Source organism: Neomonachus schauinslandi, chromosome 11, assembly GCF_002201575.2.
Source record: "Neomonachus schauinslandi chromosome 11, ASM220157v2, whole genome shotgun sequence".
Lineage (NCBI taxonomy): Eukaryota > Metazoa > Chordata > Mammalia > Carnivora > Phocidae > Neomonachus > Neomonachus schauinslandi.
In genome coordinates, this window is record NC_058413.1 from 39459035 (window position 1) to 39486552 (window position 27518).

At 48.8% G+C, this 27518-nt stretch overlaps 1 protein-coding gene across 1 annotated transcript in view; it reads left to right on the forward strand.

Annotated features, from left to right (window-relative positions):
* SERGEF (secretion regulating guanine nucleotide exchange factor) overlaps positions 1–27518 on the forward strand; it is a 217663-nt gene that overhangs the window by 31759 nt on the left and 158386 nt on the right. The window contains exon 9 of the mRNA XM_021685832.1: positions 15996–16162. Within this exon, the coding sequence (XP_021541507.1) occupies positions 15996–16162 (167 nt within the window). The remainder of the gene's footprint in view (positions 1–15995; positions 16163–27518) is intronic.

Genomic DNA, 27518 nt, shown 5'->3' on the forward strand with positions numbered 1-27518 from the left:
ACTAGAGGGTTTAGGAGAAGGCTGCAGTCAAGAGCCAAGAGTGTGGCCAGTTGAGTCCACAAAACATGGACAGTTCCCACGATTGTGCAGGAATCTGAGAGATCTGCCTGGATGCATCTTTACGGAGCTGCTCGGGCCAGGTGCTGAGAGGCCTGAAGATAGAGAAGAAAAGACTTAACTCTACCCCGAGGAGCTCGTGTCTGGTGGAAGAAGCACATGCAGACACATGGTCCTACCCCAGCGTGTCTTCCTCGTCCTCTGGTGGTGTGCCCAGCCTGGGATCTGCGCTGGGTGCTGACTTGGAGGCTGGCTTATGGAAGGCCTAGCAGGTGTCCCCGTGGCTGATGCCCTCCAAGGTTAGCAGATACCCCGGGCACCTCCAGTTTGTTATTTCCAGTGCGTTTCTTCAAGCAGTGCTCACATGTTCCCATGTCCTGTCTTACCCTTTCTTGAAGTTTGCAAGGAATCCTGACACTTTGTTTCCCACCTTCGAAAGGCTTTGTTTCCTTGGTCCTGGGCTGACATTATTTTTGGTTTGCAGGGTGCCCACCAGCCCTAAGCATTGTGGTAAAGTGGAACTGTGGGCTAGTCTGGGAGCCAGGCAGCTGTGTGACCTTGGGCAGTTCCTTCCTCTCCTTGGGCAGGGAGGTCAGTCTCTCAGCTGCAGTCGTGTTGTTTCTGCTGGAGAGATGAATTTGTGTTATTTTTGGGTTTTATGTTTGGCAATGAATACCCATTGATCTGTGGTCCATGGAAGTGTGGTGTGTGTCCAGCTGAAGCAGAAGCAAGATTCATGCTTTGAAGCTGGATCCTTCGAGTACAGGGCTTGCTGGGGGGCCTGGCCAAACCCAAGTGCGGCTGGACCCAGAGGGCCACCAGATGGCAGCAGTGGGCAAGCAGCTAGCCTTGGGGCGGGATGAATAGGGCCAGCATCCAGGGTCAGAATTAGCGAGGTCAGAGCTGGAAGGACCCCTAGAGGTCATCCAGGCCCTCTTTTTATGGATGGGAGAACTCAGGCCCAAAGAAGGAAGAGGTTACCTAAGGTCTTGCTATGAGTTAATACCTGATTGTCTCCTTGCTTGTGAGAAGAACTGAGATCGTTTTGGCCTCTAGCTGGCTGTTCCCCAGGAGAGTCAGGAGGCAAGGGCCTGGGCCCTGGGCCAGTGAGCCAGAGGTGGGAGGGGAAGAGGACAGCAGTTAAGTGTCCCGCCTTGATCCTGGTTTCTTTGAGCATCTGGTCCTTGTACCTGCGGTAAGGGCAATGCCTAGTATCTTTTCTGCTCCTGCTTGTCTGCGCAGCTCTCCTCTGGGCCAGGGCCCTCTCGTCAGGCTGGGCCATGATGGGATCTTCCTCAAGGGTCATCTCACAGCCCCCATACCCAACAGATGGGTAGGCCCAGGGCCTTACGCTGCAATAAGACACGAGTTAACACAGTTGGTTGAACAAAAAAAAAAATTGTCTTAATTTCCAAGGGTGTCAGTGTAGGGCAGAGAACCAATCTTTGCCAAGCACGTACCATGTACTAGGTGCTCTGCCAGGTGCTGCCACTTACATACTCCTCCTAACTCTGTGAGGTGGGCTTCCTTTCCCTTGCATTCCAGGTGAGGAGATTAAGGCTCAGAGAGGCAGAGTGGCTTGTCCAACGTAACACAGCCAGTTAAGCAAAGCAGACCCTTGAACCAGGCACTGTTTGATGTCAGAGGTCACACTCATTTTATTGCATCACGCTCCCTCCCCTCAAAGTGACCGTGCTGCAAATGTGGCCGGCGACTCTCGGGTTGCAGAGCAGAGAGGAACACATGACTCTTCTCTCTTCCCGGGAGTAGGGGAGTTATGGTGGGCGGGCTGCTGGGGAGGAGGCCTTAGGAGCAGCAAAGGGGGGGCGGTCACGGGCAGGTTCGGGCGGTGGCCGAGGGGACACTGAGTACCTTTGCTCTCTGTACCTGTGCTCCAGCCCTTCCCTGTGCCAGGAGTGTGTGTCCGTGGTCCCCACGAAGCCACACTCGCACGCCTTCTGTCCACGGTCACCTCCCAGAGAAGCCCTCCCTGGCCACCCCCACCCTCTCAGCACGCTCCTCTCCCTGCCCGGCTTTATTTTTCATGATAGCAGCTCTCACGGCCTGGAACCAGGGTATCTCTGTTTGTTTACTTGTCACCATCCTCCTCAGCAAATGTGAGCCCTGCCAGGTACGGGGCTTGTTCTGCGTTACTCGCCTGTGCATCTCCCCGGGCACAGAGGAGAGGCTTAGAGTGGGGATTGTACGGAATGGCTGCAGCTTTTGGACGCGGAAGCTGGGCCATTTCAGGGGCCTGTGCTCAGGAGACCTGGCCTGCGGCCCTGCCCTCTTGCTGAGGCTTCCCGGAGGGGCCCAGGGCGGAGAGCCTCGGCTCCCCAGGGCTGGCAGCGATGCCTGCCGCCGCACGGTGTTAGGGCCGGCTCTGCCCCTGCATGGCTGAGAGGCCTTGCCTCCGGTCCGCCGTTTCCGCGTCTGTCCACAGCGGGTGGGGACACCAGCCAGGCTGCGAGCTCACCAGATGGTTCTGGGAAGGGCTCAGAGGTCCCAGGCAGAGGGCTCAGTTTCCATTCAAGGAATCCTTCTCCTCTTTCCTGGTGGGGATTGATTTGTTCCAGGAGCTCTCTCAAAGTGAGCATTAAGTGACTGGCCTGTAATTTCGCCATCATTTTTAGGTTCTTAACAGATGGCACTGTGCTTGCCCTTTCTCAGGGGACCTTGCCCGTCTCACAGGAGCTCTCAGTAATCAGAGTGACAGCCAGTGCCTTAAAGTGCTCTCGGATGTGTGCCAAGATGAAAGTGGCCCATTTTGAGGAATCTTGGGTCAGCTTTTTCCTAATCCGAGAGTGACTTTTTACTTTAGGAGGAAGCCTCATGTGGCCAAAAGATCCTGAAGAGCCTGAAGAGCCAAGTTCAAGCTCTGTTTGGCTGCTTTTTGGCTGTGTGATCTTAGGCAAGTCATTTAACCTCTCTGGGCCTGAATTTCCTCATCTGTTAAATGAGCATCCTAATCTCTGATTCGTCTGCCTCACAGGGATAGATTGTCATTTGCTCATTCACACATTCCTTCTTCACTCCTTCACTCTATTATTCGACAAATATTTGAATAGGCAGAGGTGAGGGAAGGGCACTCCAAGAGGAAGGACTACTGGAAACAAAGGTGTAGGAGTGGGAGGTGCCCCTTGGCATAGTTTGCTTAGCTAGGGGCCAGAGAGAAGCAGAAGGGACTGGAATCATTCAGGTGTGATAGGCATGGGTCCTTATTCAGGCCTTATGTGTGAGCCATGGAAAGAGCAGCTGAAGGTTTCTGTGTGGGTGGGGAGGTTGGTGGTGACAAATAGGAACGATGAAGGAGAGGCCGTGCTTCAGGGTGGCTCTTGCCTCACGCTGGCCTTCTGCTTCAGGCCTCATGTCCGTGGCTGATTTTTAGGTACTTTGGCCCCATCACCCCATGAGCTTGGTGACCAGTGGAATGCACAGATTGGTAGGGACTGGAGTTATCTGGCTCATTGGTCTGCCTTCTGGGGAGCTGTCTCGGGCCACATGGAAGGTCACTTAGGAAGGCATCATGTTGCCTTCAATACACATTTCTCAACGGCCTAAAAATGAGCAGCTTGGGGGCTTCTCCCACACCTGCCCGAGGAGATGGCGGTGTGTGGGGAAGGGCTGCTCACCTTTACCAAAGACACATTGTGTGCCAGGCATTTGCCAGGGCTTTACAGAGTTATCTGTTTGCACAGAGTTGGCTGAGGAAGGCTCACTCCCATTTCACATGGGAGGGACCTAAAGGGAGGCTAAGAGAGAGGTGGGTGCCCCCTCCCTCGTGACTGAGCGGTACTCTGCTCAGCGTGCAGTGGGGGGGGGGGGGGAGGGGAGCAGCAGCACCACCTGGTCAGCTGGAGGTTTTGGTGAAAGCAGTTTGTGGGCTGGGAATTGCTGTGTGCATGGGCAGGGAGTCACAGTAGTACCACCTCCCAGTGAAATTATTCGGGATTTGCTTGGGTCCTTCCTGCTTGGGCTGATGGAAGGTTCCAGCCTTTGGTTTCTCCTCTCCTCCTTTCCTCCAGCCAGCCCCAGAGTCAGTGGCTCCACTCACCCCTTCTCCCTTTTAAGCCCACAAATCTGAAGGGCTGCTCTTTTTTTTTTTTAAAGAAAATTAACCCTGTAGTACAACATTAACGTCAAAGTGAGCTTTCTTTTTTTTTTTTTTTTTTTGCCATTTTGGTGAAAACAGTAATAAGTCACAGAATGTTAATGCTGGAAGGGACCATCTTCTCCTTATTTGAAATGTAGGAAAACAAGCCTGGGGAGACAGTTACATAGCTAATGGATGCAGAGCCAAGATTGGAACCCAGTGGGACCCTCGCCCGGGACCTCTTCACTGCCCCACATCGTCCCTCTTAAGAGAGACTTCAAGTGCTTTGTCGCCTTTATGGAGGAAGCATCCAGCTTAATAAATTTCATTACACCAGACCCTTTATGTAACAGGGCTGTTTCCGGGTCCTGGCAGATGGTCCATAGTAACAGTGCTTTGCTGATTTGGTTGGAGCTGATCCTATGAAATGAAAAATCCTGTGTAGCAGATGCTTTTCCCAGTCCCTGGCCATGGAAAAGTCGGAAGGCATGGTAGCTTTGGTTCCTTCCTGTCTCGGTGTGACTGGAGGTGAATACCACCAGAGTCCGCTTTTCCCAGGAGGTCACACTGGTGACTTAGAGTTTCTTGGCGTGTGGGGTGCTGGTAAAGGGTGTTTCTTCTGGTGCCTGAGGGACAGATGGGAGCAGGGAGCAGAGTGGGAGGGAAATGAGCAGATGTGGAAGAGAAGGAAGGACAGGCTGTCCCACCATGGATCTGGCCTGGCGGACCTTCACACTTAGGAGGCCATGCACTTCCAGACGAGCAACTTGAGTATAACTGCAGTGTTTGTCACACACATCAGCCTTGACCATGGAATTGGATCTCAAGTCTCCCCTAGCCCCTTCCATTGAAACTATTGGGTCTCCAGGTCTCCTGATTATCTTGCCTTTCCTGGTGGGTGCTTGATCAGAATGGGTTCTCCTCAGTGGCTCGTCTGGTGATGCTCGTTACTGACACCGCTTGATGCAAGTGGCAAATCCCCAAGCCATTGTCTGTGAAGTGGGCGTCACTTCCAAGGGCCTCTCCTGACCTTGTCCTGCTGCTCAGTTCTTGCCCTTGAAGGGTCCTCACATGTGTGGGTGGTAGGGTGCTTCCCTATTCTCGAGTGCAGCTCTGTTAGGACACCTGTCATGAAGAGCCTGGGAGAGTTTCCCGGCGGTGGGGTTGGAGGACATTTGAGAGGCACCAGGCTGTGTTATGTCCAGGACATTCTCGCTGGTCGAGCATGTGCTGGCCTCCCAGGATAGGCTCGCTCCCCTCCTTGCTCCTGCCCCTGGTGAATTATATGTGCCTGCTGAAAGAGTAGGGCCAACCTTTGTCTCCCCTGTTTGAAGATATTAATCTCTCATGAACGGAAAGCCAGTTTCTCTTTGGAGTCCAAGTAGTGTTTTCTGAGGGGTTATGGTATCTCCTGGGGTTTCTGAGCTGGAGCCCTAGCTTCTTCCATAACAGCTTTAACACTGTGGTGAGCTTTGTGGGCTTCAAGTCCCAGTTTATGGTTTGTCTCTGGTCCTACTCCTGCAGGCCCTCGGGGTGGTCTGCAGGGGGAGCTGTGTTCCCAAAGCCAGGGGCTGGGATTTCACTGGCCTGAAGCGTTCCTCTCTGCAGGCTGGCGTGCTTGGGAACTGCGGCTTTCCTCGGCAAACCAGCCTCTCAGGTCTCCTTCCCAGCTCCAGCCTCCAGCTTGGGCATTGTGAGTCAGCAGCAGCAGAAAACGCGGCCTCGCCAACAGCTGGGTGCAGCGCCTGGCCTTTTTTTTCCCTTCCTTTTTGGTAACTTCATAGAGATGGAAGCTGCTGCTGACCTTTTGGAATGGACAGTGACTGAAGGTGGAGTCCAGGGCTAGGGTGGCAGCTCTAGGTAGGGAGAGGAGGAACCCCGAGGAGATGGGATAGGGATGTGTCTTTCTGTCCCCCAGCCCTTGGGCCTCCTAGGAAGTCATCCCAGGGAGAAAGGCAGGGAGGGACTGTGCGGGCCTCACCTGTCTCTCTTCTTCTCTGCCAAGGAGCCCAGAAAGCTTTAGCTGATGCAGGTAGCAGTGGGAGCTATGAGAGGTTGACTGGTACTTCTCTCAGAAACTGTGGACAGGATGGAGTAGAAGTCAGGGTGGCCTGGGTTCTAGTCTTGCTTTGCTTCTAACTCGATATTTACCCTTGGGTAAGTCACTTTCCTTACTGGGCCTCACATTTCCCAGCCAGAAGTGGATGGATGGTTGAGTTAGAGTGCTCTGAGGTCCCTTCCTGGTGTGAGTGAGTCTGTCACAAATGTAAAGAATTTTGAGCCTTGTTCCCATGACCATCTTGAACATCTGAAACTTGTAGCTACTTCTCCAGATGAACAGTGCTCACGGCATGAGGACATAGGTATGACTCCTACCCTCTTAGAACTTACAGGCTGTCTTCTTTCCTCGCCCCACGAGGCAGTACAGAGTCTGCTGGGAAGCAGGAAAGTGGGATTCTGGTTCTGGTTCCGCCAAAACACATTGTGTGTCCTTGGGCAAATCACTCCTCTCCTTCAGCCTCCTTTTCATTTTCTGTAAAGTCAAGGGATTAGACTTGCTTCTTGGCTTTACCTCCCCACCCCCCCCTCCCCTGCCCCCACCTCCACTTGAGCCTCCTACCAGCTCTTCTGCAGGGTGTGATTCTTAGCTGCAGAAGCCCTGGGGTATAGTTTCCTTTCTCGCTGGGAGGGAGAGAAGCAAGATTATTTTTTTAATTACGCAGCTAAGATTAGGCAGCAATCTGCATTTTAAAATGTTATTAATAAGAGTCTAAAAGTGTGTGAAGAAACTCTGGAGTTTGAATGTGACATGAGCTGGGAAACATCTGCAGAGCCTCCAGCCTCCCCCAGAGAGTTTTGTCCCGGAGGAGCAGGGAACCCAGGCATCCAGCCAGAGCAGCCCCCTGAGAGCAGGGCCTCACGGCCCAGCCTCTCCTGACAGTTCTTTGCAATCTGGCTTTAGACAAAAGAGTGATGGTCTTGATATTACTAACACCTCTGTTGGAGTTTACAGAGTCTTTTCATGTTTGTCTCCCTTACTTTTCATCACAGTCGAGAGGTAGTTAGAGCAAGTTTCATTGCCCCCTCAGTTGGCTGAGTTCTCTTAAAGATTCTTCCTTTAAGCAAGGTAGTGTGTAACAGAGGAAAAGCCCCAGATGGGAAGTTGGGAGCTGGGTGCTGGTCCTGGTCCTCCACTGCCCTCCCTAACTCTGCCTTGTCCCCTTTCCCTACTGTATGTTCTCTATAGCACTTAGAGTCATTTGCCAGGGCATATGTTTTATATGGTTTTTGGTCAATTGCCTGTTTGCCCCCCCTGCCCCCAACCCCGCTTGAATATAAGCTCCACGAAGGAAGAGAGTTCTGTAGCCCCTAGTACCTGGGACAGCACCCGGCATATAGAAAGTGGGCAATAATGTTGTGTTGAGTATTGTGAATACCTGGCTCTGCTTATAAGTAGTCAAGTTATTTTCTTCAGTTTTGTCTTCTCTTTGGGGGAGTTGGATGGGATGGTGTCTGATGTCCTTGGTGGCATACAAAAATCTATGGTAAGAGCGATGCCTAGACCTCTTTTTTTTTCAATGAACATCGAGCACTTGCTCTGGGCCAGGCCCTGTGCTAGGTGCTGGGAGGAATACAGAGAGAATAAGAAAGGATCATTGCTCTTCACCTCTTAGTGGGTGTGATGGTTAACTTTATGTGTCACCTTGACTGGGCCATGAGGTGCCCAGATATTTGGTAAACATTATTTTGAGTATTTCTGTGAGGCTGTTTTTGGGTGAGATGAACATATATATAATGGACTGAGTACAGTTGGCCCTCCCTGATATGAGTGGGCCTCTTCCAATCAATTGAAGGCAGATCCTTCCCCGAGTAAGGGAATTCTCCTGCCTAATGGCCTTCTGGGACATTAGCTCTTCCTGCTTGACAGCCTTTGAGCTGAGACATTGGCTCTGCAGATTTTGGACTTGCCAGCTTCCATAATCATGTGAGCCAATTCCTTATACATCTCTCTCTCTATATCCTCGTAGTTCTGTTTCTCTGGAGAATGTTGACTAATACAGAGGGTGACATAAGACCTGTCGTCAAATAATCTTGCATTTGGTGGCATAGAATAGTTGTTGGAACAGAGGTACCAGCCTCATGCCAGTGGCCCCTAAAGGAAGGGATGTTGGAACAGGAGGATGATGGGGTGTTTTAGGGAGGCAACGGCATTCGAGCCGGGCCCCGAAGGGGGAGGAGTTCTGTAGGTAGAAGGAGCAAAGCCCACCAGCATATGGGTCGACCAGCATTGCGGGCTGGAGCCCAGCATGACCCTAAAGCCTGGGGAGGGCAGGGAGTGAGGTTTGCCCTTGACAAAGGCGCAGCCGTCCAGCATGGAGAGAACAGAGGGACTGTGTGGAAGGCCAAGGAGTTACTTAAACGAGGACCCAGTTTGGGAGAAGAAGCCATCCCTCCCTGCTCTTGTGTGGGAAGCCCCAGCCCTGCGTGGTATAGAAAGTCCTGTAGCTGGTCTGGGGCCTCCTCAGGGCGCAGTCGGACTTGACTTCTATTACCAGTGCTCCCGATTTGACAGCTAATAGAGTCAGTGATGAAAAAATGGAGCAGCTGCGTGGAATGCCTGGCGTGTTGTGGGATTCTGATCTTTGCCATGTCGGCCAAGGATGAAGCTCACTCAGTCACTCAGCAGCCAGGCTCTTTGTGTCCCTGTGACTCTGAACAACCTCCAGAAGTCCTTGGGAATGTTCCCCTGGGAAGAGGCAGTGTGACCCAGTGAAAAGCAGTATGTCCTCGGCAGGGCACTGACTGGGGGCCCCAGCGCCTGGTGCCAGGCTGCCGGATTCCGTCCAAGCTCTGCCACTGACAGCAGCAGGAGCCCGAGCTGGAGGCCTAACCTCTCCTGTGCTTTAATTTCCCCACCTGTAATTTGAGGATTATAACAATGCCTACTCATGAGGTGTTTCTGTGGACTAAATGGGACAATCCAGGGAGAGTTTAGCATAAAAGAAGTGCCCCCAGAATGTTAGCTACTGTTACTAATATCATCGTAGCTTTGCAGCATACGAGCTGTGTGATCTTGAGCAAGTCATTCAACTTCTGTGATCTGTTTCTTTATCTGTAAGAGGGGGTTCACACCAATCATTCAGGGGTGATTAAAGTAGATAACTTAATGGCAGTGCCTAAAGTAGAGTTTTATCCAGAGTCAGCTCTCCGTAGAATTCTCCCCTATCCCTTACATTTTGTTCATTCTCGCTCCTTTTCAGTTGGTCAGCCCGTGTTTGGAAATTTTATTCCTGCATTAACTTCAAAAATTCCAAACCTTTTTATTGGAGATATTGGCCATGATACAACTTTGGAGACTAAGGAAATTTTACTAAGAAATAACAGGATATACAGTCAATCCCGATCTTCATTTAAATTGTTAACTGTATGAGTGGTCCTTTTTTTTTTTTTTTAAGGATTTTATTTATTTATTTGAGAGAGAGAGCGAGAGAGCACAAGCAGGCTCCCTGCTGAGCAGGGAGCCCAACATGAGGCTCAATCCCAGGACCCTGGAATCATGACCTGAGCTGAAGGCAGACGCTTAACTGACTGAGCCTCCCAGGCACCCCATGAGTGGTCTTGGATATTAAAGTTGATGTTTTATTTTAGAACACTGGTCAGACTAAATCTTCCAAGGATGCCAGTAAATTTGGATGGTACACCACTCATTTTGACAGTGAAGATTTTTAGACATCATCATTGAAGTGTAGATCAGGAATGTCTCAGAGACCATCTAACCCAGTCCTCTTATTTTATGGTTGGGAAGAGTAGACCCCTGGAGGAGAACGGACCTGCTCGAAATCACATAGCCTGAAAGAAACCAGGAGTAGAATCCAGGTCTTCTGAGTCTTAGGTTAAAGCTTGTTCTCGCTTCCCCACTGCTCTCTTCTCTTTCCCTAGCTTCCATTTGTTGGTCCTCTGTTGTGCCAGATACAATGCTCAAATCTTATAAAAATCCAAAATTCCAAGATGGAGCCTTCAGTGCGCTTCCACTTCTTTCGTTGTCCATAGAGACATTGACCCTAAGACATTGGTAGGTGGGCGTTGGCTGAGAAGATCTGACAAATTGGTAGACACTGTGAGTGGACACTGGAAACCCTTGATAAGGCTGTGGAGGTGAGCCAGGAGAATGGGAGTATTAGTAGCTAACATTTACTATGTTGCATACTTTCTGCAAAAGTGTCCTTACAATAACCCTACAAGTAGATGTTATTATTCCTGTTTTATAAATGTTGAGTAATTTGCTCAAGATTATGGAACCAATGAATGATAAAATTCAGTAGTTAATTTCATTTGTTTATTCTGGCAACAAATATTCATTGAGTACTAGCTTTGTGCTGGGCATTATTCTAGGGTGCAGGGATGAACAAAACCAGACAATCCCTGAAGTCATAGAACTCACTCTCTGGAGGGGAGGCAGACACCTAATGAGTGTACAAACTGAGAGAAGCGCCCCAAGATGAGGAACGTGGTTCTCCACGATTGTTGCACAGAGGAACCTGGTCTGGACCGAGGGCTCACAGAGTTGAAGAGGCAGTAGGAGTTGACTAGGTGAAGGGGGCTGGGGTCATGGAGACAGCCAGGGACAGAGGGGAGTGGCGTAGCCACCCTGTGGAAGAGAGGCAGGGCACACTCATGCACACTCACAGCCTGGTGTGACTGCTTCCGCCCCCTGTGCCCTGAGCTCTCTCCCTTCCCACTCTTGCGCTCCTCCTTCTGTGGGAAGATTAAGCTGGGGGATGCCAGTTCATTCTGCATTTGACCAGTCCTTGGTTGTTGTCATCACCTGTCCATGTGGCAAAACAAAGGATGAGTTACAGAAATCAGGTTCTTAGGCTTCACGGACTTAGAATTAATAACCTGAGAGTAACTGGTGTTTGTCAGCAGATGAAGTATAAATGTCACAAACTGCTAGCTAGAGAGGGGCTCACTTGTTACTTGCGTGTGCTCTAGGAGGCTTCCTAGCCTGGAATATGCTAGGGGACAGACTGAGGGGCTATATGGCCTTTTCTCTGCCTTGACCAGGGGTGTGCTTTTTATAACATCTACCTCTGTTTGCTGACTCCCTCTGATACCTTCAATGACACTCTGTTCCCTTTTGGGACATTCTCTTAAGAAAGTGTGAATGTTCTTTATATTACACTCCATCTTCCTCTCACCTTCAGGACCCCTTTCCCTGGAACGGGGTAGAAATTCCCTTTCCCTAAAGAGCTTAGTTAGACATTGCTGGAGTGACTTCTTACCTGCCTTTACCCCCATTCCAGACAGCCCTCCAATGGATGCTGAAGGAAGCTGGCCCCTTGAACATTCACCAGCCCCCCAGCCTCCTGACCTCCTCTGCCCCTGGCCAGGACTTTGCATGGAATTATCTTTCTCCTCGCTTACTTCCTCTTTTTTTTTTTAAATAAAAGGTTGTATTTATTTACTTGAGAGAGAGAGCAAGAGAGAGCATGCAGGTGGGTGGGGGAGGTGAGGGGCAGAAGGAGCAGCGGGGAGCAGACTCCTTGCCGAGCAGGGAGCTCATGGGGCTCGATCCCAGGACCCAGGATCATGACCTGAGCCGAAGGCAGACACTTAACTGACTGAGCCACCCAGGCGCCCCACTTCCTCTTTATTTATATTTGACTATTTGATAAGATGTTTGCAAAAGGCCTCAGAAGAGTTAAATCATGTAGTAATGAAATAATACTTCATGATTCCCATTGACGGGGACCGCAGATCTGGCTATTTCTTTTAAGGGCACCACCACCTTCCCACCAACCTTGAAATCCTGAAATCTCAGAGTGGTGTTCATCTCCTCCTGTTCCCTTTCTCTGACATCTGATGGGGTGCCAAGCCTTGCAGATTCTTAACTTGTTTTCCCCCTGGGACTTCAACCTTAGGTTCAGCCCCAATCCGTCTTAGGCTTGTGTAATTGTAGTGACTTTCTTCTTTCCCTTTCGCTTACTACTGCTGTGCCTTTGGATAAGTGCCTAGTGCCTTGTGCGTCAAATGGGGCTGGGATGAGTGATACACAGGATACCATATAGAGAATGCTTAGACCAGTACATAGTACCCAGTAGGTGCAACACAAGTGTTAGCTACGAATATTCGTATTACTGGTCCCTCCACCTTTGCCAGATGCTCCATTCCCAAACACTCCTCTGACCAGGCCCCACCCCTGCTCCCTGTCTGCAGTCTCCCCATGGTCTAGTTAGCAGCATTTCCTAAAGTGAGCATGTGAGATGAATTGCCAGGGTGTGGGAAGAACAAAGTATGATTTCTTTTATGTATTTTTATTTCATTCTTTTAAATTTTCTCCTTTGAGTATATTTTACACTGTATATTTTTAAATGAGGATATACTTATAATTGATATATGTATGTAATATAAGTGTATATTTTAATAAATAGATGAACGTATATGTACATGTGTATACAGGTGTATATGTGTGTATACATATATACGGTATGTCAAAAAATATTTGACTAACAGGGGAGTACAAGCCAGCAAGTTTGGACTGGTCTGGAAGGTGGGATCCGGACCCTGAGCCTGGCATTTCCCTGTGGTGACCCCAGCCCGCAGTCCAGACTCTCCTTGCAGTCCCTCTTCCTTGTGACCCTCACTCTCTCTCCACCTGCCCCACCTTGTGCCTTTTGGTCCTGTCATTGTTTGTCCCCTCTCCCCACTCCTAGAATATTCTCCCTCATTCTCCCATTTTCTTTTCCTATCTAGAAGTTCACTTTCAATGTCACTTGTTCCATCAAGCCTGCCAGGACAGTTCTGGCCTGAAATCCTCCAAGTTCTTTAGGCATTCTTTGTCAGTGCTACTTACTTGGCCCCTGTTGTGTTCTGTGTTGTGTTGGGATCTTTTGCCGCCTACACTTAACGTCTTGGCTCCATAGTGATTTTATGTCAATTTGCACATGGGCATGCCTTGAAATGATATTTTATTTGCTGACTTTATTTTGTGCTGTTGGTCCTTTTTCTCATTTATCTGAAGACACATACCTATACTTTTTGGATGACATTAAGGTATGTATCTTTTGTCACAGTAATATATAATTCTTGACTATAAGGAAAAAATTCATTTGTTATATTCGTGCTCTGAATCTCCTTGGATTTGAAAGCATCCTTCTGCTTGAGACATATTTTTGTCTACAGCGCATTAGTGAACATTTTTTGTATGTGGATTCATTGTTTTCTTTTTACTCCAGGTGACCTAAAATCATCATCCTTGTGTTAAATGTCTTTATTTCAGCACGTATAGTCCTGAGTTGTGCAAGGCATCCTGGGAAGAGTGGGTACGCAGAACCTACCCATTTGATCTGAACTTTCCCCCTCCTCAAACACTGTAAGAATTGACAGCAGCTGGGCAGTCAGTGGAGCTACCAATGGTCTTGGAGTCAGAAAACACAGGTTTTAATCTTGATTCTACCACCTGCTGATTGTTTGGTCTTGACCAAGTCATTTAACCTCATCTGTGAAATAAGTTTAGTAATCTCTACTATGTAGAACTATTTTGAGGATTAATTGAGATAGTGGCTCGGAATGTGCTGGGCACCTAGGAAGTGGTCATTAAGTGTCTGTTTAAAAGGAAAAATAAGAATCTCCTTTGTCTTCTGTGAGCCTTCTGATGCAGGGTCTATTCTGGGGAGAAACAGATAGCTTCAGAGAATGCACCTACCCGACTGAGCAAACTTGAGCTGGAGAGTGAAGGCTGGACATCCAGTCAGCCTGGTTTTTGGGCTTGTCTCTAATAGAATGTCTGTGGCCTCCTCAGGGAACATGTGAATTAATTAGTTAATCTCTGTAAAGTGCTTTGAAGGTGAAAAGTGCTATGTAAGTAGCATGGTTGGATTGCTGTTGGAGATGCAATAATGGCGGCACCATATCCTGGCAGTCTTGCTCGCTTTGGGCATCAATAATCAATAGGAGAGAAGATTCTAAGATGTCTTACTTGATAAGGAAGGATTCATTGTGGGATTTGTGATAACATAGTTCTTTGATAGTCTTGCAGATAGCAACTTGCCAGTTCTTTCCAGCAGAAGAATGTAGGGTAAGTTAAGAAGTAACAGTCTCATCCTCTAGCTTCTTTGGACTCTCCTTTCTAGGGTAGTCTGGTTATATATCCTACCGAGCTCGAGTAGAGGGACAATTTGCTGGTTTTAGATGCTTTGTGGGTCCTGGGCACATGGACTTTTTTGTGGGTCCTACAGAAGTGAGGGAAGAGTGTTGAGTGTTGAGTGTTGCTTATCATTGATGCAGACCCTGTGTGAATAACCAACGCAGAATGGTACCATGGGCTAGAAGAAGGAGATGTGGCTTAGCTGTGTGACCCTGGGCTGGTCACTTCCCTGAACCTTAACTTTTCACCTGTTAAATGGAAACATAGTAGTTGATGAGTATAGTAATAAAGGTGGCCCACAGGAGGGTGCGTTTGATCCTTTCTGTGAGGGATTCAGGGGTCAGAAAAGGTTTCACAGAGCTGGTGGTACGTGAGCTGGACTCTATAGGTAGAGCCGTAGTTTATCAAACGACTAATGTAAGGAAGGGGCATCCACGGCAACAGACACAACACATGTGAGGCCATGAAATAGCACATCTGAGTGGACCCACTCCCAGTTCCTGTCGCATACTTGATACCCCACAGGCTACACAGACTTTCTTCCCTCTATGAGGAAGCTCAGAACTTCTTGTGGACTCCTTGGTATTTCCGTGGTGTCTGTGAGCAGATTGATTCTCTGAACTGCATCCCTTCAGTATGCCGACATTTCCCCCATGAGTCTGTGGTTGTATTGTAGCTGACGCTGCAAACCGTATGTTGAATATGGGGCCAGATTAAGCTTTGATACTAAACACAGTAGTATCATAGTAGTAGGTTTGTCTAGTATTTAATATGCATTGCTTGGTGTTTTGTCTCTTAAGCGAAGTTTTTCTTTGTTAAAATAAACATGTATAAAGAATTTATACAGCGCACATGGTTATGCATATTTATTGCAGAGAATCTGTTAATAATCTATGCCTCATCGGATTTTGCATTTCTGTTGAAATAACAAATGTGGCACTTGGTACAACTGAACGAGTTTGGTGAATTTTTTCTTATCTGGGAGAAGAAAGGCATTTCTCTTTTTTCAAACTCCCATTTTCTTCAATCATCTTCTGCACTGGCCAGCTTCCCAGGTGGTGCGTCTGGGGGACTGAGGCTTTCCTGGCTGTAAATGATTTTGTCTTTTTTCCCTTCTCTCACTCCCTTCCTTCCAGCTCACATAGACACTTGCCTTGGGACTATGAGAATTGCTTCTTTGGGTAAGAGCATGGAGTCTGAAGGTCCTCTTACGTGGAGAGAAAACACATGAAACTGGCCATTAATTGTGCTAGGAGGAAGGTGCTAAGAGATTGTGGCATGGGGCAAGGCAGGAGCCTCGGGGACTTCAAGGTGGCTGACGGCCTGAGAACAGACGTCTGGGCAAAGCGCAAGGAGGGGTGGGGAGGCCATAAGGTGTGGTCAGAGAGTTCCCTGTCACCTTGTCCCTGTCTGTTAAAATACAGGCGCACAGGCTTTGGAATCTGCCTCCGCTGGAATCCAGCTCTGGCGCTCACTGTTGTTTGATCTTGGTCATGCCATTTCTCCCCTCCGAACCTCAGGCCCCATATCTGTGAAAGTGTGAATGGTTGTGCTCTCCCTACAGGAAGAAAGGATGGCTCCTGGTACGTGGTAGCTGATACTAAAATAAATGTTCACACTTCCTCTTATAATTCATTGCCTGCCCATGAGAGCAGAGCTGTGGAATGTAACCTTAATTCAACTAATGTTTGTTTTTAGAAACTGGCAAGGTGTTTACCTGGGGCCGAGCGGACTATGGTCAACTAGGGAGGAAGTTGGAGTCTCGTGAAGACTGGAAACTACAAAATCAGGATCCATCACACCCCTGCTCAGGACCTCCGAAGAGCATGCCTTCCTTTCTGCCTTGCTTAACAGGAGCAGTTGAGGTAGGAAGTGACTTTCCATAGAAGTGATGCATCTCTTTTCCTTGTCTTGCTTTGAAGCATTGACTGCGGGCCTACTGTGTGCTCCTAGTGGGGAACATTGTGGTGGGTTCCATGCAGGACTCTGAAGGGGTCCTTGCCTCAAGTTGCTTGGGGTTCAATATGGTAGAAAAGGAAGATACCCGGATAACTGTACTGCAAGGCAGACTGGGTGTAGCTCCTTTAGAGAGTTTGCAAGTACGCCGGGTCTGCTTCAAAGAGTGAGAGATGGATTCAGGCTCTGGGGGTTGGGTTAGGCTGGTGTCATGGAGGACATGGCTTTGAGCTGTGCCTTGGAGGATGGGACGGACTTGAGCAAGCAGCTGTAAGAGAGAAGAGGACTTTCAGGTAGGCACAATAGCTGGAACAGGGTTACGGGGGTAGGAAAGTGAAGAAAGTGTTTGGGGATCCATGGTAGTTCAGTTTGCCTAGAGCATGGGGTGTCTGTGGGGGCGAATATGAGGTAGTATCAGAAAGACAGGTTGGAACCTGATCAAGGGGGCCTTTATACTGAGCTAAGTATTCTGCACTTCTGTTTGTATTTCCCAGTGTGGAAAATATTGTAGTTCAGTTCCTTATTCAAGCCCCTTTAATTCCCTGAAATGTCTTGAATTTCTACATTTAAGGCAGGAGTCTTAATTTCTCCAGGGTGTGTGTTTCTGTTACTAAATTTTACTTTACTGCTGTCCTTAAAAAAAAGAAAAGGCAAGGTTTTTTTGAGAAGAATGAGGAAGGCCACGTAGGAAATGTGCCTCTGAACCCAAGTTGGCTTAATGAAGGAATTCAGTCTTCATTCAGAGTCTGTCAGAAAAATTAATAAGCTAGCGAGACTTCTGTAATTAGCATCAGACTAATTACAACCCTCTTCATACCTAGAGGGCTTCCCTGCCTCTGGGGCCTGCCTGGCCTTCTCCTTCCGGGTATGTAGGACGGTTCTCAATTTCTGCTTCACATCCCAGACCTGCTCCTCCTGGGCCTTTCCTTAGTGCTGGGGTTTAAGTCTGTCTGTCTTTCTCGCTCTCTCTTTATTTAATTGAAAAGACACTCATTAAACAAAACCACAAAGGCAATTTAGACATGGTAATAATAATGATGATGATGATAATAATAATAATAATAATAATAATAATAATAATACCATCTCTAATCTTAACCACCCTCACAACTGCATTCCTTTTTTCATATACACATGTACCTCCTTTACAAATTTGTAGTGATAGCATTGATGATGTTTTGTATTCAGTCTTCATTTATTTGATCACAAATGCTTTGCTTTATTTCTTCCTGATCTCTAAGGTCATTTCAAATGGGCCATGTAACATATGAGTCAAAGGTTCTGGGATTTTCCAAACCGTTCTTTGAATGTTGGACATTTATCTCATTTCCTCTTTTTTGTCACTATGGTGGACTCTGTAGTGAATACCCTTTTGAACTGTTTCTTTAAGATACAGTCTTGGGGATGAAATTGCAGGGGCAAAGGCCATGAACATCTTTATGACTTTGGCTGTATTTCTCTAGATTCTGTTTGAAAGGAGTTGACTCCCCCAGCAGTGAATGAGGGAATGCACTATTTTAGCTCGTATTGTCTGCTTAGCCAGGGAAGGTGCTGAGAGCTTGGTACCGAGTGCTTTAGACCCTTTGCTCTTCTTTGTCTTTCTCAGAACATTTAAGACTTTGTGGTTTGGTAGAATAGCAGAGGCCCAGAGGCTTCATGGATTTTTCAGTCTCTGGTTTCATTGGCAGGATGAGGACCATAATGCCTACCGCAGAGTGTCATCAATGAGGACTACACATTGGGTTCTTGGCATGCGGCAGGCACTCAGGAACTGTTGGGCCCTTTCTCGTCTTTGCCTTTTAACATCATGTGGTGACCATCATGTGTATAGTACTGTGACAGATATGGCCAGTGCACACATATAGCCTAAGAGGCTGACATTGAGGTGACTTGTTTAGCTTCTTGGTGGGGCTATCTGAGGAGTTGGCTTGAGCCCTGAGCCTTGGGGCAGCTTCATATTAGTGTTCCCTCCATCTCTGCTCCAATCTCTGGGGTGCTGGTGTGTGTGCTTGCCAGTCTCCCTGCAGGTTCAGACCTCAGGCTGTCTCCTTTTGGTAAATTTGGTCTGGGAGTTACCCCGCTGTCGATGTTCAGGTCTGACCTGTCAGGCATCTATTTTCCTGAGGCCCAGAGCCAGGCCAGTGGGCAGCTCTAAGCTGCTAGGAGTGGATTCGCCTTGGAAAAGATAAAAAGCCCTACTAAACTAGGTGTTGCCCTGGGAGGGGCTTGGCCAGGGGGGTCCAGGGACACCTGGGGAGCAGGAACAGCCTTGAACTAAGCTAATGATTCCTGACCTTCAAGGAATTGAGTGTGGCCCATAGCTGACCAGTTGCCTTCTTATATGTCCAAGGGATAAGCAGAGTGAGGAGCAAGATGTCTGGGATCCAGAGTGACAGCCACACAGAAGGGAGAAGCACAGGTGGTATAACCATCCCTTTTTGTGAACAAAAGAAAGCAAATAAACACACCGTGACTTGGCGGTATATCATACTAAAAACTTTACGTGTGTTATTTCATCTTCACAATAAAACTGGGTGCAAGTGTTATAATCACTGCTTTTATGAGTAAGGAGACTCAGGCTCAGGATGGGTGAGTCACTGGCCCCAGATCACACAGTAGGCAAACAGTGGGGCTGGGACTTGAACTTGAAGTATTTGAAGCTCACATACTTTCCTTATAGATGAAGTAAAGTTGCATCTGTCCTTTTGCATATGTATCCTCACTTGGATAAAAGTTCTGGGAGTTTGGGATACAGAGTCTCTGATCTCCTGAGAGTCTCAATTCTTTCTTCTGAGCCATGTCTCATTACCAGCCTGAGAAAGACTTTGAGACTGTAGCCCTGGCAGGCCTTTCTTTAATATTCTTACTGCGGTAAAGACCATGTGTTTCATGTTCTATCAGCTTGGCCTTAGATACTCGACCCCTCTAGCCACTCTTGGAAAATTCCAGGGGTAGCAGAGTAATGGGGATTAATCCCCCCATGTACATATCTGGACAGAGTGTGTGTGAACCACAACTTCCCTGGCCCCAGGTGGGGATGCCACTTGCATAATTCCCCTGGAACCTTGGCTCTAAACTCTGCCCAAAGGTGGAAGCATGCATTTCACAGTGGGGCAGATGTGCTTGTGCTCACTTAGTGGGTATGTTGGGGCTCCCCAGGATTCTGAAGCAGCTAGGGCGGGGCACCCAGTATGTGCATGGGACCATCAGAAGACCAGCTGGACTGAATGCAAACAGCCTCTGAGGGGATGAGGATTGGGAGTCAGGAGACCTGGCTTCTAGCTTTGCTTCTGCCTGGATTGAGTGAATTTGGGCAAGCCCCTTTTCCTCCTGTACCCTTAGTTCCCCCAGATGTAGGTGGGGGATGTTAGACCAGGTGTTTTTTGATGTTTCTTACAGGTCTAAGAGACCCTTCCATATCTGATTCTTATTTTATGGAAATGATCACTACCTAAAGTTATAATGATTCCTGGCCCTGGAGTCCCTCAGGGTCATAGTCAAGATCACTTGACCCCTAGCTGCTGGCTCAACTATGGCAGACCTGGGCGTTTTAACTAATCCAGAGGTTCCAGGCTTCAGTACCACTCGAGCCTTGCTCTGCCTCTTTGCCTTGGCTCTGTTCTCTGCCCTTGTTCCTTGTCCCCAAGGGCCTTCTGTTCCAGTTTAGGTCATTGGGATTTAGTGTGATGCTGCTGCCTGGTCCCCCCAGGACTTGCAGTTCAGCTTTGATTGCTGTCCCGGTGGCTGTGACCTTATTGCCAGGGGCAGGCTGACCTCTGTGACAGTACTTCTTGGGTTCCCCACCTGCCGCCCCTTCTGTGGGCTCTGTGTGTGCTCTTCCACCTTTCCTGCTTTCCTGAGTTTACCTCCTCCTTGGCTTTGGGATCTTGCCTATTCCGTAGTCAACCCAGTAAATATTGGTTGACACCTGACACGTGCCTGTATTGACCACACAGTGGGGGTGGAGTGTGTGTGTGGATACAAAGGTAAAGAATTCATGTCTGGTCCTCAAAGAATTCCAGGCTTGTAGATAAATCCTTACTGGACAGAGTGAACGTGCTACGAGAGGTGTGTATGAAAGGCCAAGGGAACAGGGAAGATAGAGTGATTTACGCTGAAGACACCCATGCATGAACAGAAATGTTGTTTGAACTGGGTTCTTAAAAACGAGGAGGAGTGTGGCAAAGGGAGAAGGACATTCCAGCAGAGGGGACAACATGAACGGAAGCTGTGAGTCTAGATCTGCTCTAGCTCCTGGGCCGCTCGGGATGCCTGCCCGTTCCAGGGGGCCAGCGTCGTTTTGCCGTCTCGCTGCCTGTCCGGCCTGTCCCGTCCCTGCCATCCATCCTTCTGATAAGATTACTGTCTGAAGGAAAATAACTTCCATGTCCCTCATCTCATTTGTGCCCAGCATGATGCTGTGAAATAGGCCAGACTGGGAATGATTATCCTCCTTTTACAGTTGAGGAAACTGAGGCCCAGAGAGGCTAGCTAGGAATTAGGAGAAGGCCCAAGACAAACCGGCTGATTCCCAGGGTTTCTGAGGGCCTTGCTCTGGGCTCCCTCTGCAGCCATGGGCCTGAGTCATGTTCCTGGTTTAAAGTCTTCCCACGTTTGGTTGAGGAGCGCCGAATCCCAGTCAGGGAGCTCAGTGCACATATGCACGCGTGTGCACACACACACACACACACTCATGCAGCCCTTGGAGCAGGAGCAGGAAACGTGGAATAAACAAGAGTTGAACAAAGGATTGGGTACTTGTTAAGCCCCAAAGCCATCAACCCTGACTTTGCTGCAGGACTGAAAGTGTTTGTTAGAGGACCTACCTGTGCACTGGGTCTGGCTGAGATCTGTCAGAATGAGTGGGAAAGAAGCTATTTTTAGTCTGCAGAGTCACTCACTCGGCTGTGCTAGCTGAGGTTTGAGCCAGTCCCCTACGCTTTCCACAGGATTATTTCAGAAGGAGAAATACCACTCGAATGCTGTGTAAAACCCATTAACGAACCTGGAAGTTTCCAGGGCGTCTTTGTCCTGCAGCTCCCTCGGAAGGCTGCCCTTCCTGAATGACCTTCCTCCTTTTCTATATTTAATGCATTTCTAATTTTAAGTTTGTGTCAACACTGTGGGACTTCAGTGCCCTAAATAACACAGAAATCCACCACCAGCAACCAGCTGAGTCCGGAGGTCTCTGACAGAATTGAACACAACCCGAAAAAGCATCCCCAAGTAGCTCTCTGGTAAGTAATCTCTAGCGTCATTGCTGTTCTTAGAGGAGCATGCGGTCTCTGAGCCCGTGCAGCTCCCCGCGGCCCAGACCTTCCAGGTGCAGCAGGCTTTAGAGGCCTCCCCAAATAGGGGAGCAGTGTTCACGCAAAGACGGTTTCGTTGGGAGGAGAGAATAGCCGGCACATCTGCGTGCAGCTGCTGACCTGACAGGAGGAGGCAGCACACAAACGCGGACTGGATTTGTCCATGGGAACACTCAGAAGAGAGAAGCGAGCCCCCCGTCAGGGCCGTCTTGTTTGAAAGGGATGGTGAAAGATAGGACACAGCAAGCACTTCTTTACTATCTGCTGTTCTCGTATTTATTTATATTTACCAGCTCTTCGCACGAAAATACCGGATCCGGGAGCTCAAGGGCCTTGTCTCTCTCCTTCAAAGCTGTGTTCCCAGGGCCTAGAATAGCTCCCAGCACCTCGTGGGTGCTCAGTGGATGTTTGCTGACTGAATAAATGAAAACAGAATGAAAGAAAGGGTTTCAGAGTTGCAGGACCCTCTTCAGGGCCTCTGCGCTCGCCCTCTACGGTCTGCGCTTCCCAGGCCCCGGGCCAGGGCAGGAAGAGGCATTTGCATGTTTTCAGGCATTTGGGCCTCATGTGTCCTGCGGGGCCAGAGAACAGAGTGTCTGACCCCGTAATATACTCGAACAACCCAGAAGTTTCTTACAGAATCTGTTGAGGATGAGGCTTATCGTCCTTTAGGGCTTCACAGTTTACCAAGTGCTGCCACGCATGTACATCTTCGGTTGTCCGTCTTTCATCCAGCAGATGCTTATGTATGCCTGTCTGTCCGGGCACTACATCAGGCGAATGGGGGAAGCAGGGAAGGGTGGAAGAGTTCCCATCCTAGGAGCTTGTGGGCTAGTGGCAGGGCTAAGATCAGTTCATTACAGGACAAGCTGAATGTGACAAAGGCTATAAGAGAGAGTCTGACAATGATCCCATTCCCTCCTCCTGTCCTTGGGGACCTTTTCTTTCTTGCATTTTCAGCCCCTCTGGTTCTGTTGGATCCTGCAGGGTTGGGGTGGGGGGTGGTTGGGGTGGGAGGTGGTGACTGGAAAGGCTTCCTAAATTGGAAGCTTTGACATTAAATTATTTCTCGAGGGAGCTAATGCAAAATAACAGGGGAATCTTGGCAAGAACTTGCATTAGGAAGAAAGCAGAGAAGAGCAGCCAGATAGAGACTGTGTATCGACAAGAGAGGGAGAAAGCAAGCCAGGAACTGCAGTGTTCTCAGAATCGAAGGAAATTTCAACAAGGAGGTCAGGGAGGTCGGAGGCTGAGAAAAGACGGCTGGGAGGTTGTGATGACACCTCTGAGAGGCTCGAGCTGGGACACAGGGAAGGAGGGGATGGTGAGAAATGCAGGCTGCAGGTGTGAACAACCCTGCCAGAGATTCAGTGGCCAAAGGAGGATGAGAGAACAAGTTCAGCAGTTGGGAGGAGAGCTCGGTTCGAGTTAGTTTTGTGAGCATGGGGAAACTGGAGTGTGTGAGAAAGCCCAAGGAAAGGATGAGCGATAGAGTGAGTGAGAGAGCGAGTGAGTGAGCGAGCACGAGCTGTGAGCAAAGATGCAGGAGGCAGGGGGCATAGCTGGAGCAAGGCCCCCCGGGGAGATGAGAGACACTTGGAATCTCTGTGAACGGATGAGTTCTAAAAAGATGCAAGTACACTTTCTCTTAGCATAGCAGTTAGGAAAAAAAGGGACATGTGAAGATGGAATTTTTGAGATGGAGAAGAGAAATGCTTTCATTGAAGTGTGTATATCTTTTGTCGTTGTGTTATATCTTAGTTTTATTTATTTATTCAATAAATGTTTACTGCATCCCAGTGCGGGCCGTGCACAGCGCAAGGTGCCAAGAATTCACAGAACAAAGACAAAGTTGCTGCCCAATAGCTGTCACACGGTATTTATTAATGCTACAATAATTATTAATATGTCCATCTCTAAATCAAGCATTGAGTTCTTTGAGCACAGACACTGTCTTATTTATCTATGTGTAATGAGGGCCCAGCTTAGTCCACAGCAAGGAATTGGTGCGAGTGTGCCGAGAGCCCCTGATGGGTGGCTTTAGTCATCCTGGTTAGATTGAAAGCCAGATTGTCTGCTGGCGGGATGAGGTTAATGAGGGGAGGTCTCCGGGCAGGGATGAGTTGGCTTTACTCTGTAGCGAATCCATCCAGCACAGTCTGACAACTGCCTGCAAATGGCAGAAGAAAGACACCATTATTGGCTCTGACCCCTGAGTGGTGGGCAGGGCAGTTGTGGCTGCCCTCGTTCTAGGGGCGAGGGAGCAGGAGTTCTGAGAGAAAGCTGTCGCCAGCTCCAGATTCTGCAGCACATGGTGACATGGTGCCGGGGCTGGAACCCAGCGCTCAGGGCCCTCATTCTCACTGCCAGCCGTCTACACCAACAGCTTCCTCTCGGGACAGTTCTCACGCCAGTGTGGCCCTGGGCTCTGGCTTTGGCTCTGGTTCTCACTAGATGGTAGTTGGGCCTGGTGGAGACCCAGTGGCCCTCTCCAGACTCGAAGTCTGGGTCAGTGTCTTTTGAGCACAGCAGGAAGAAGAGGATAGCCTCAGCAAGGACTGGGACAGTGAGGCTAACCCATGACTGTGGGAAACCATAGTGCTTGCTGGAGGGGGAGGTCTGAGGGGCAGTCTCGAATGTGGAGTGAGCCCTGGGTTGGAATTTCTGCTCTGTCACCCACAATCCATGTGACGTTGGGTCAGTCAGACCTCTCCAAAGTGGGAGTAATAATATCTGCTTTATCTTGCCCCCAGGGTTATTGAAGTATGCAAATAAGATAGAGAAGGGTTTTTGTAAACTCTCAAGTGCTGTACAAATGTTACTGGGTTCACAGCATATCAGGCGCTCTGTGCTTCGGAAACAGGTTTTGTGATAAGTATGGGTCAGAGCTACTCTTCTGTCTTAATCACTTGAGATCTTAGGAGCTACACAGAACTGTCCTGGATCTTGTGATAAACACTTCCTAGAATCAGAACCGGGGAGCATAACGGAGGCCAGATGCTTGGTAATCCATGGCCGGCCTCCATGCAGTGCCACAGAGCGTGGATTCCTGTCGAGGTTAGCCATCAGTGTTGACAGCAAGGATGCTTCTGGCTTGCTTTCTCCCAGCTGCAGAGGAAATTCATCAGCACTGATTTAAAGTCCCAGTGACCTCACGTGTCGTCACCGTGCTCTGCAGCATGACAACTGCCCCAGGCTGCACCCACGGTCACCCTGGAGCAGACCAGCTGTCTTTTGTTGCATTTGACCTTGAAAAGGGGCTGTCCCAGGGTAGAAGTAAACCATGCAGAGGTTTAGAGTGAAAACAGAAGCCAGTTTGATGGGAGAAGTGTGAGCTCTGTGAGGGGCGGTTGTCCGGGGGACTAAGACTGCCTCCATCTCTGCCACCGTCCCTCTAGCTCGGACCCCCATTATCTACCACCTAATTTCAGTGGCCGTCTCTCAAGTGAGAACCCCTTGTCTCTAGTTTGGCCTCATTCCAGCTGCCCCCACCCAGCTGCCGGAAAGATGTACTAAAATATAAATCTGATTTTATGATGCCCTTACTTTTTTTTTTTAAGACTCTTAGAAAATACAGAAAAAAAAATTCATTCCCACAATAAACATTTATTGGAAACCTATTGTATAGAAGAGACTTAGCTAAGCCTTTAGGGTATAGAGGAGGATAAGACCCAGCCTCTGCCCTCAAGGGGAAGGAGAAACATAGTCCGTAATCCCCACAGCCAGGGTGCAAAGAATGGAGTTACTGGAGCATAAATTCCAGGGTTGCTGTCGGCCTTGTTCACCACTGTATCCCCGTCACCCTGATTAGTGGCTGGCACATAGTAGGTGCTCAGCAAATAATTGTTACAGAGATGAATGTGTGCCCTTACTTTTCAATGGCTTCCCATCCGGGATGAAGTGCAAAATCTCCAACTTGACATAAGAAGCTCTTCTTGATCCTTCCCCTGTCAGAATACCTAGCCTCACCTTCTGCCTGTCTCTCGCTTGCATTCTGCACTTCATCTATACTGAGCCAACAGCATTATCATGTTGTTTGATACATCTGAGTCTTTGCACAGGCTGGTTCTTCTGCGTCCGTTTGCCCTTGGCTGCTTGGACAATTGCTACTTATCTGCCAGTGGATAACAAGGATGATGTCTTATGTTCATCTCAGTATCTCTGCCATCCAGCCTGACAAACCTGCTTCTTTTTTCTTTCTAGATTGAGTTTTTCTTTGCTTAGTGTCATTCCCTACTTTCCTTGGCTCTGTTGAGCTGCTGTCCCTGAAGCTCTTTTCTACCTTCTGTCTACCTTCCTTGTCCCTGAGCCCTCTTGAGATTCCAGATCTGGAGTTTGTTGGGTGCTGGCTGGTGAACCCTGGCCTTCCTTTTGTCTTTCTTCAATGCCTTCTCCCTCCCACACCAGCCCTGTCCAGACAGCTGGACCTCTGTGCCAGTTCTGCTTGTACACGAACTCTGTACTCTGAGCAGGGCATGGATTTTGCCAGTCTCATTTCCCAGGGACTGGACTCTGTGTCCTGGACCCTGGTCACTGTCCGGGACCTTGTTCTGAATGGCTGATCACTCAGTGAAATGCCATGTGCTCGATTCGGAGGGTTGCTGCTGCTTGGAGCTTCCTGCTTGGAGGCCCTTTCTGGTATTGGCACTGGCCCAAATCAGCTCTCTCTCTGCCAGGCCCCTTTGGGTACTTTATGTTGGGTGGCTGTTTTAGGAGCCAGCCCTGTAGTCATCCCTTTTTCCAAAGGTTATTCCCAACGAATTCCAGCCTCTTCTTGGCCTGCAATGTCCTGAGCTGCTGGGCTCTTCCCTGGTAGGCACCCCTTGTTTGAGGTGGATAAAGAGAAAACAATGCTCTTGTCACTTCCAAGGAAGCAAGACCAGGCCATTCTGTTGGGATGTGGTCCCTAGAACCCCAGGACCGCCATTGGTGGAGGGACCACTGAATCATGACGAGAAGGGGGAAGTTAGTCTCTGTGTGATTACGTAACTCCCTTTTGTGATGCAGTGGCTCTCGCTGTGGGAACACTGTCCGCTGTGGGAACACTGTCCGCGGTGGTGGGGACCTCCTGCACCTTCAGATGACTGGAAGGGAGCTCTTTTCCCTGAATGCGTGGTACCATCCAGCACTGGGGGAGACTGGCTGTGGGTAGCAGAAATAGAAGAGATCTGAGATATCTTTGCAAAAGGAGCAGCTGCTATGACAATCAGTTGCGAAGCTTTTGGCTTTTCAAAGAGGCCAGAAGTGGAAGGGGAAAGGGAAGCAGCAGGCAGAGTGAGAGCCCGCTCGCAGGCACGGGGAGGCTGCTTGTAGCTCCCGTGAGGACCCGCCACGCGCCACTCTAGGAGAGCCAGCTGGCTGGGCACGGTTGCTCACGGCTGCTGAACAAAATGTAGGTAGGGTAGCCAGCACCCCCAGGATTGTGTGAGGAAGGTTGCTCACTCCAAAAAGGTAATTTAGTCGTTCTTGAGGATCTTCTTTGTGGTTTTATTTCCACGTGGTTCCTTTTGAGTGAGATTTTTTTTTTATTAATACCCTGGAGCATGCATATCATTTGAAGAGAGAGTATGTATCAAGGAACAACAAACAGAAGAAGGACTTGGAAGAATCAAGAGACTTAATGTTGTGGTTTCATTCTTGGACAATCTGCTTTACTTCCCTGAGCCTCAGATTTGACGTCTGTATATTAATACTTATTTGGCCTACCTCTCCAAGTTGTTGTCAAAATGATGTTGTGAATGTGAAAGCATTTTGTAAACTATGAAGCAATAAATGTAAGTTATGTTAGTAGATTTCTTTGTCATATCCAACCTTCTCTGGGTTTTCAGGAAACTTCAATTTCTTATAGCTCTTTGGAAATTGTTACCTGTTATCATAGAGCTGGAATTTGATGTGAATCGTTTCCATGATTCTTGTGTTCTTCTTAACCCATCAGTCCTTGTTGAGTACCCAGGGT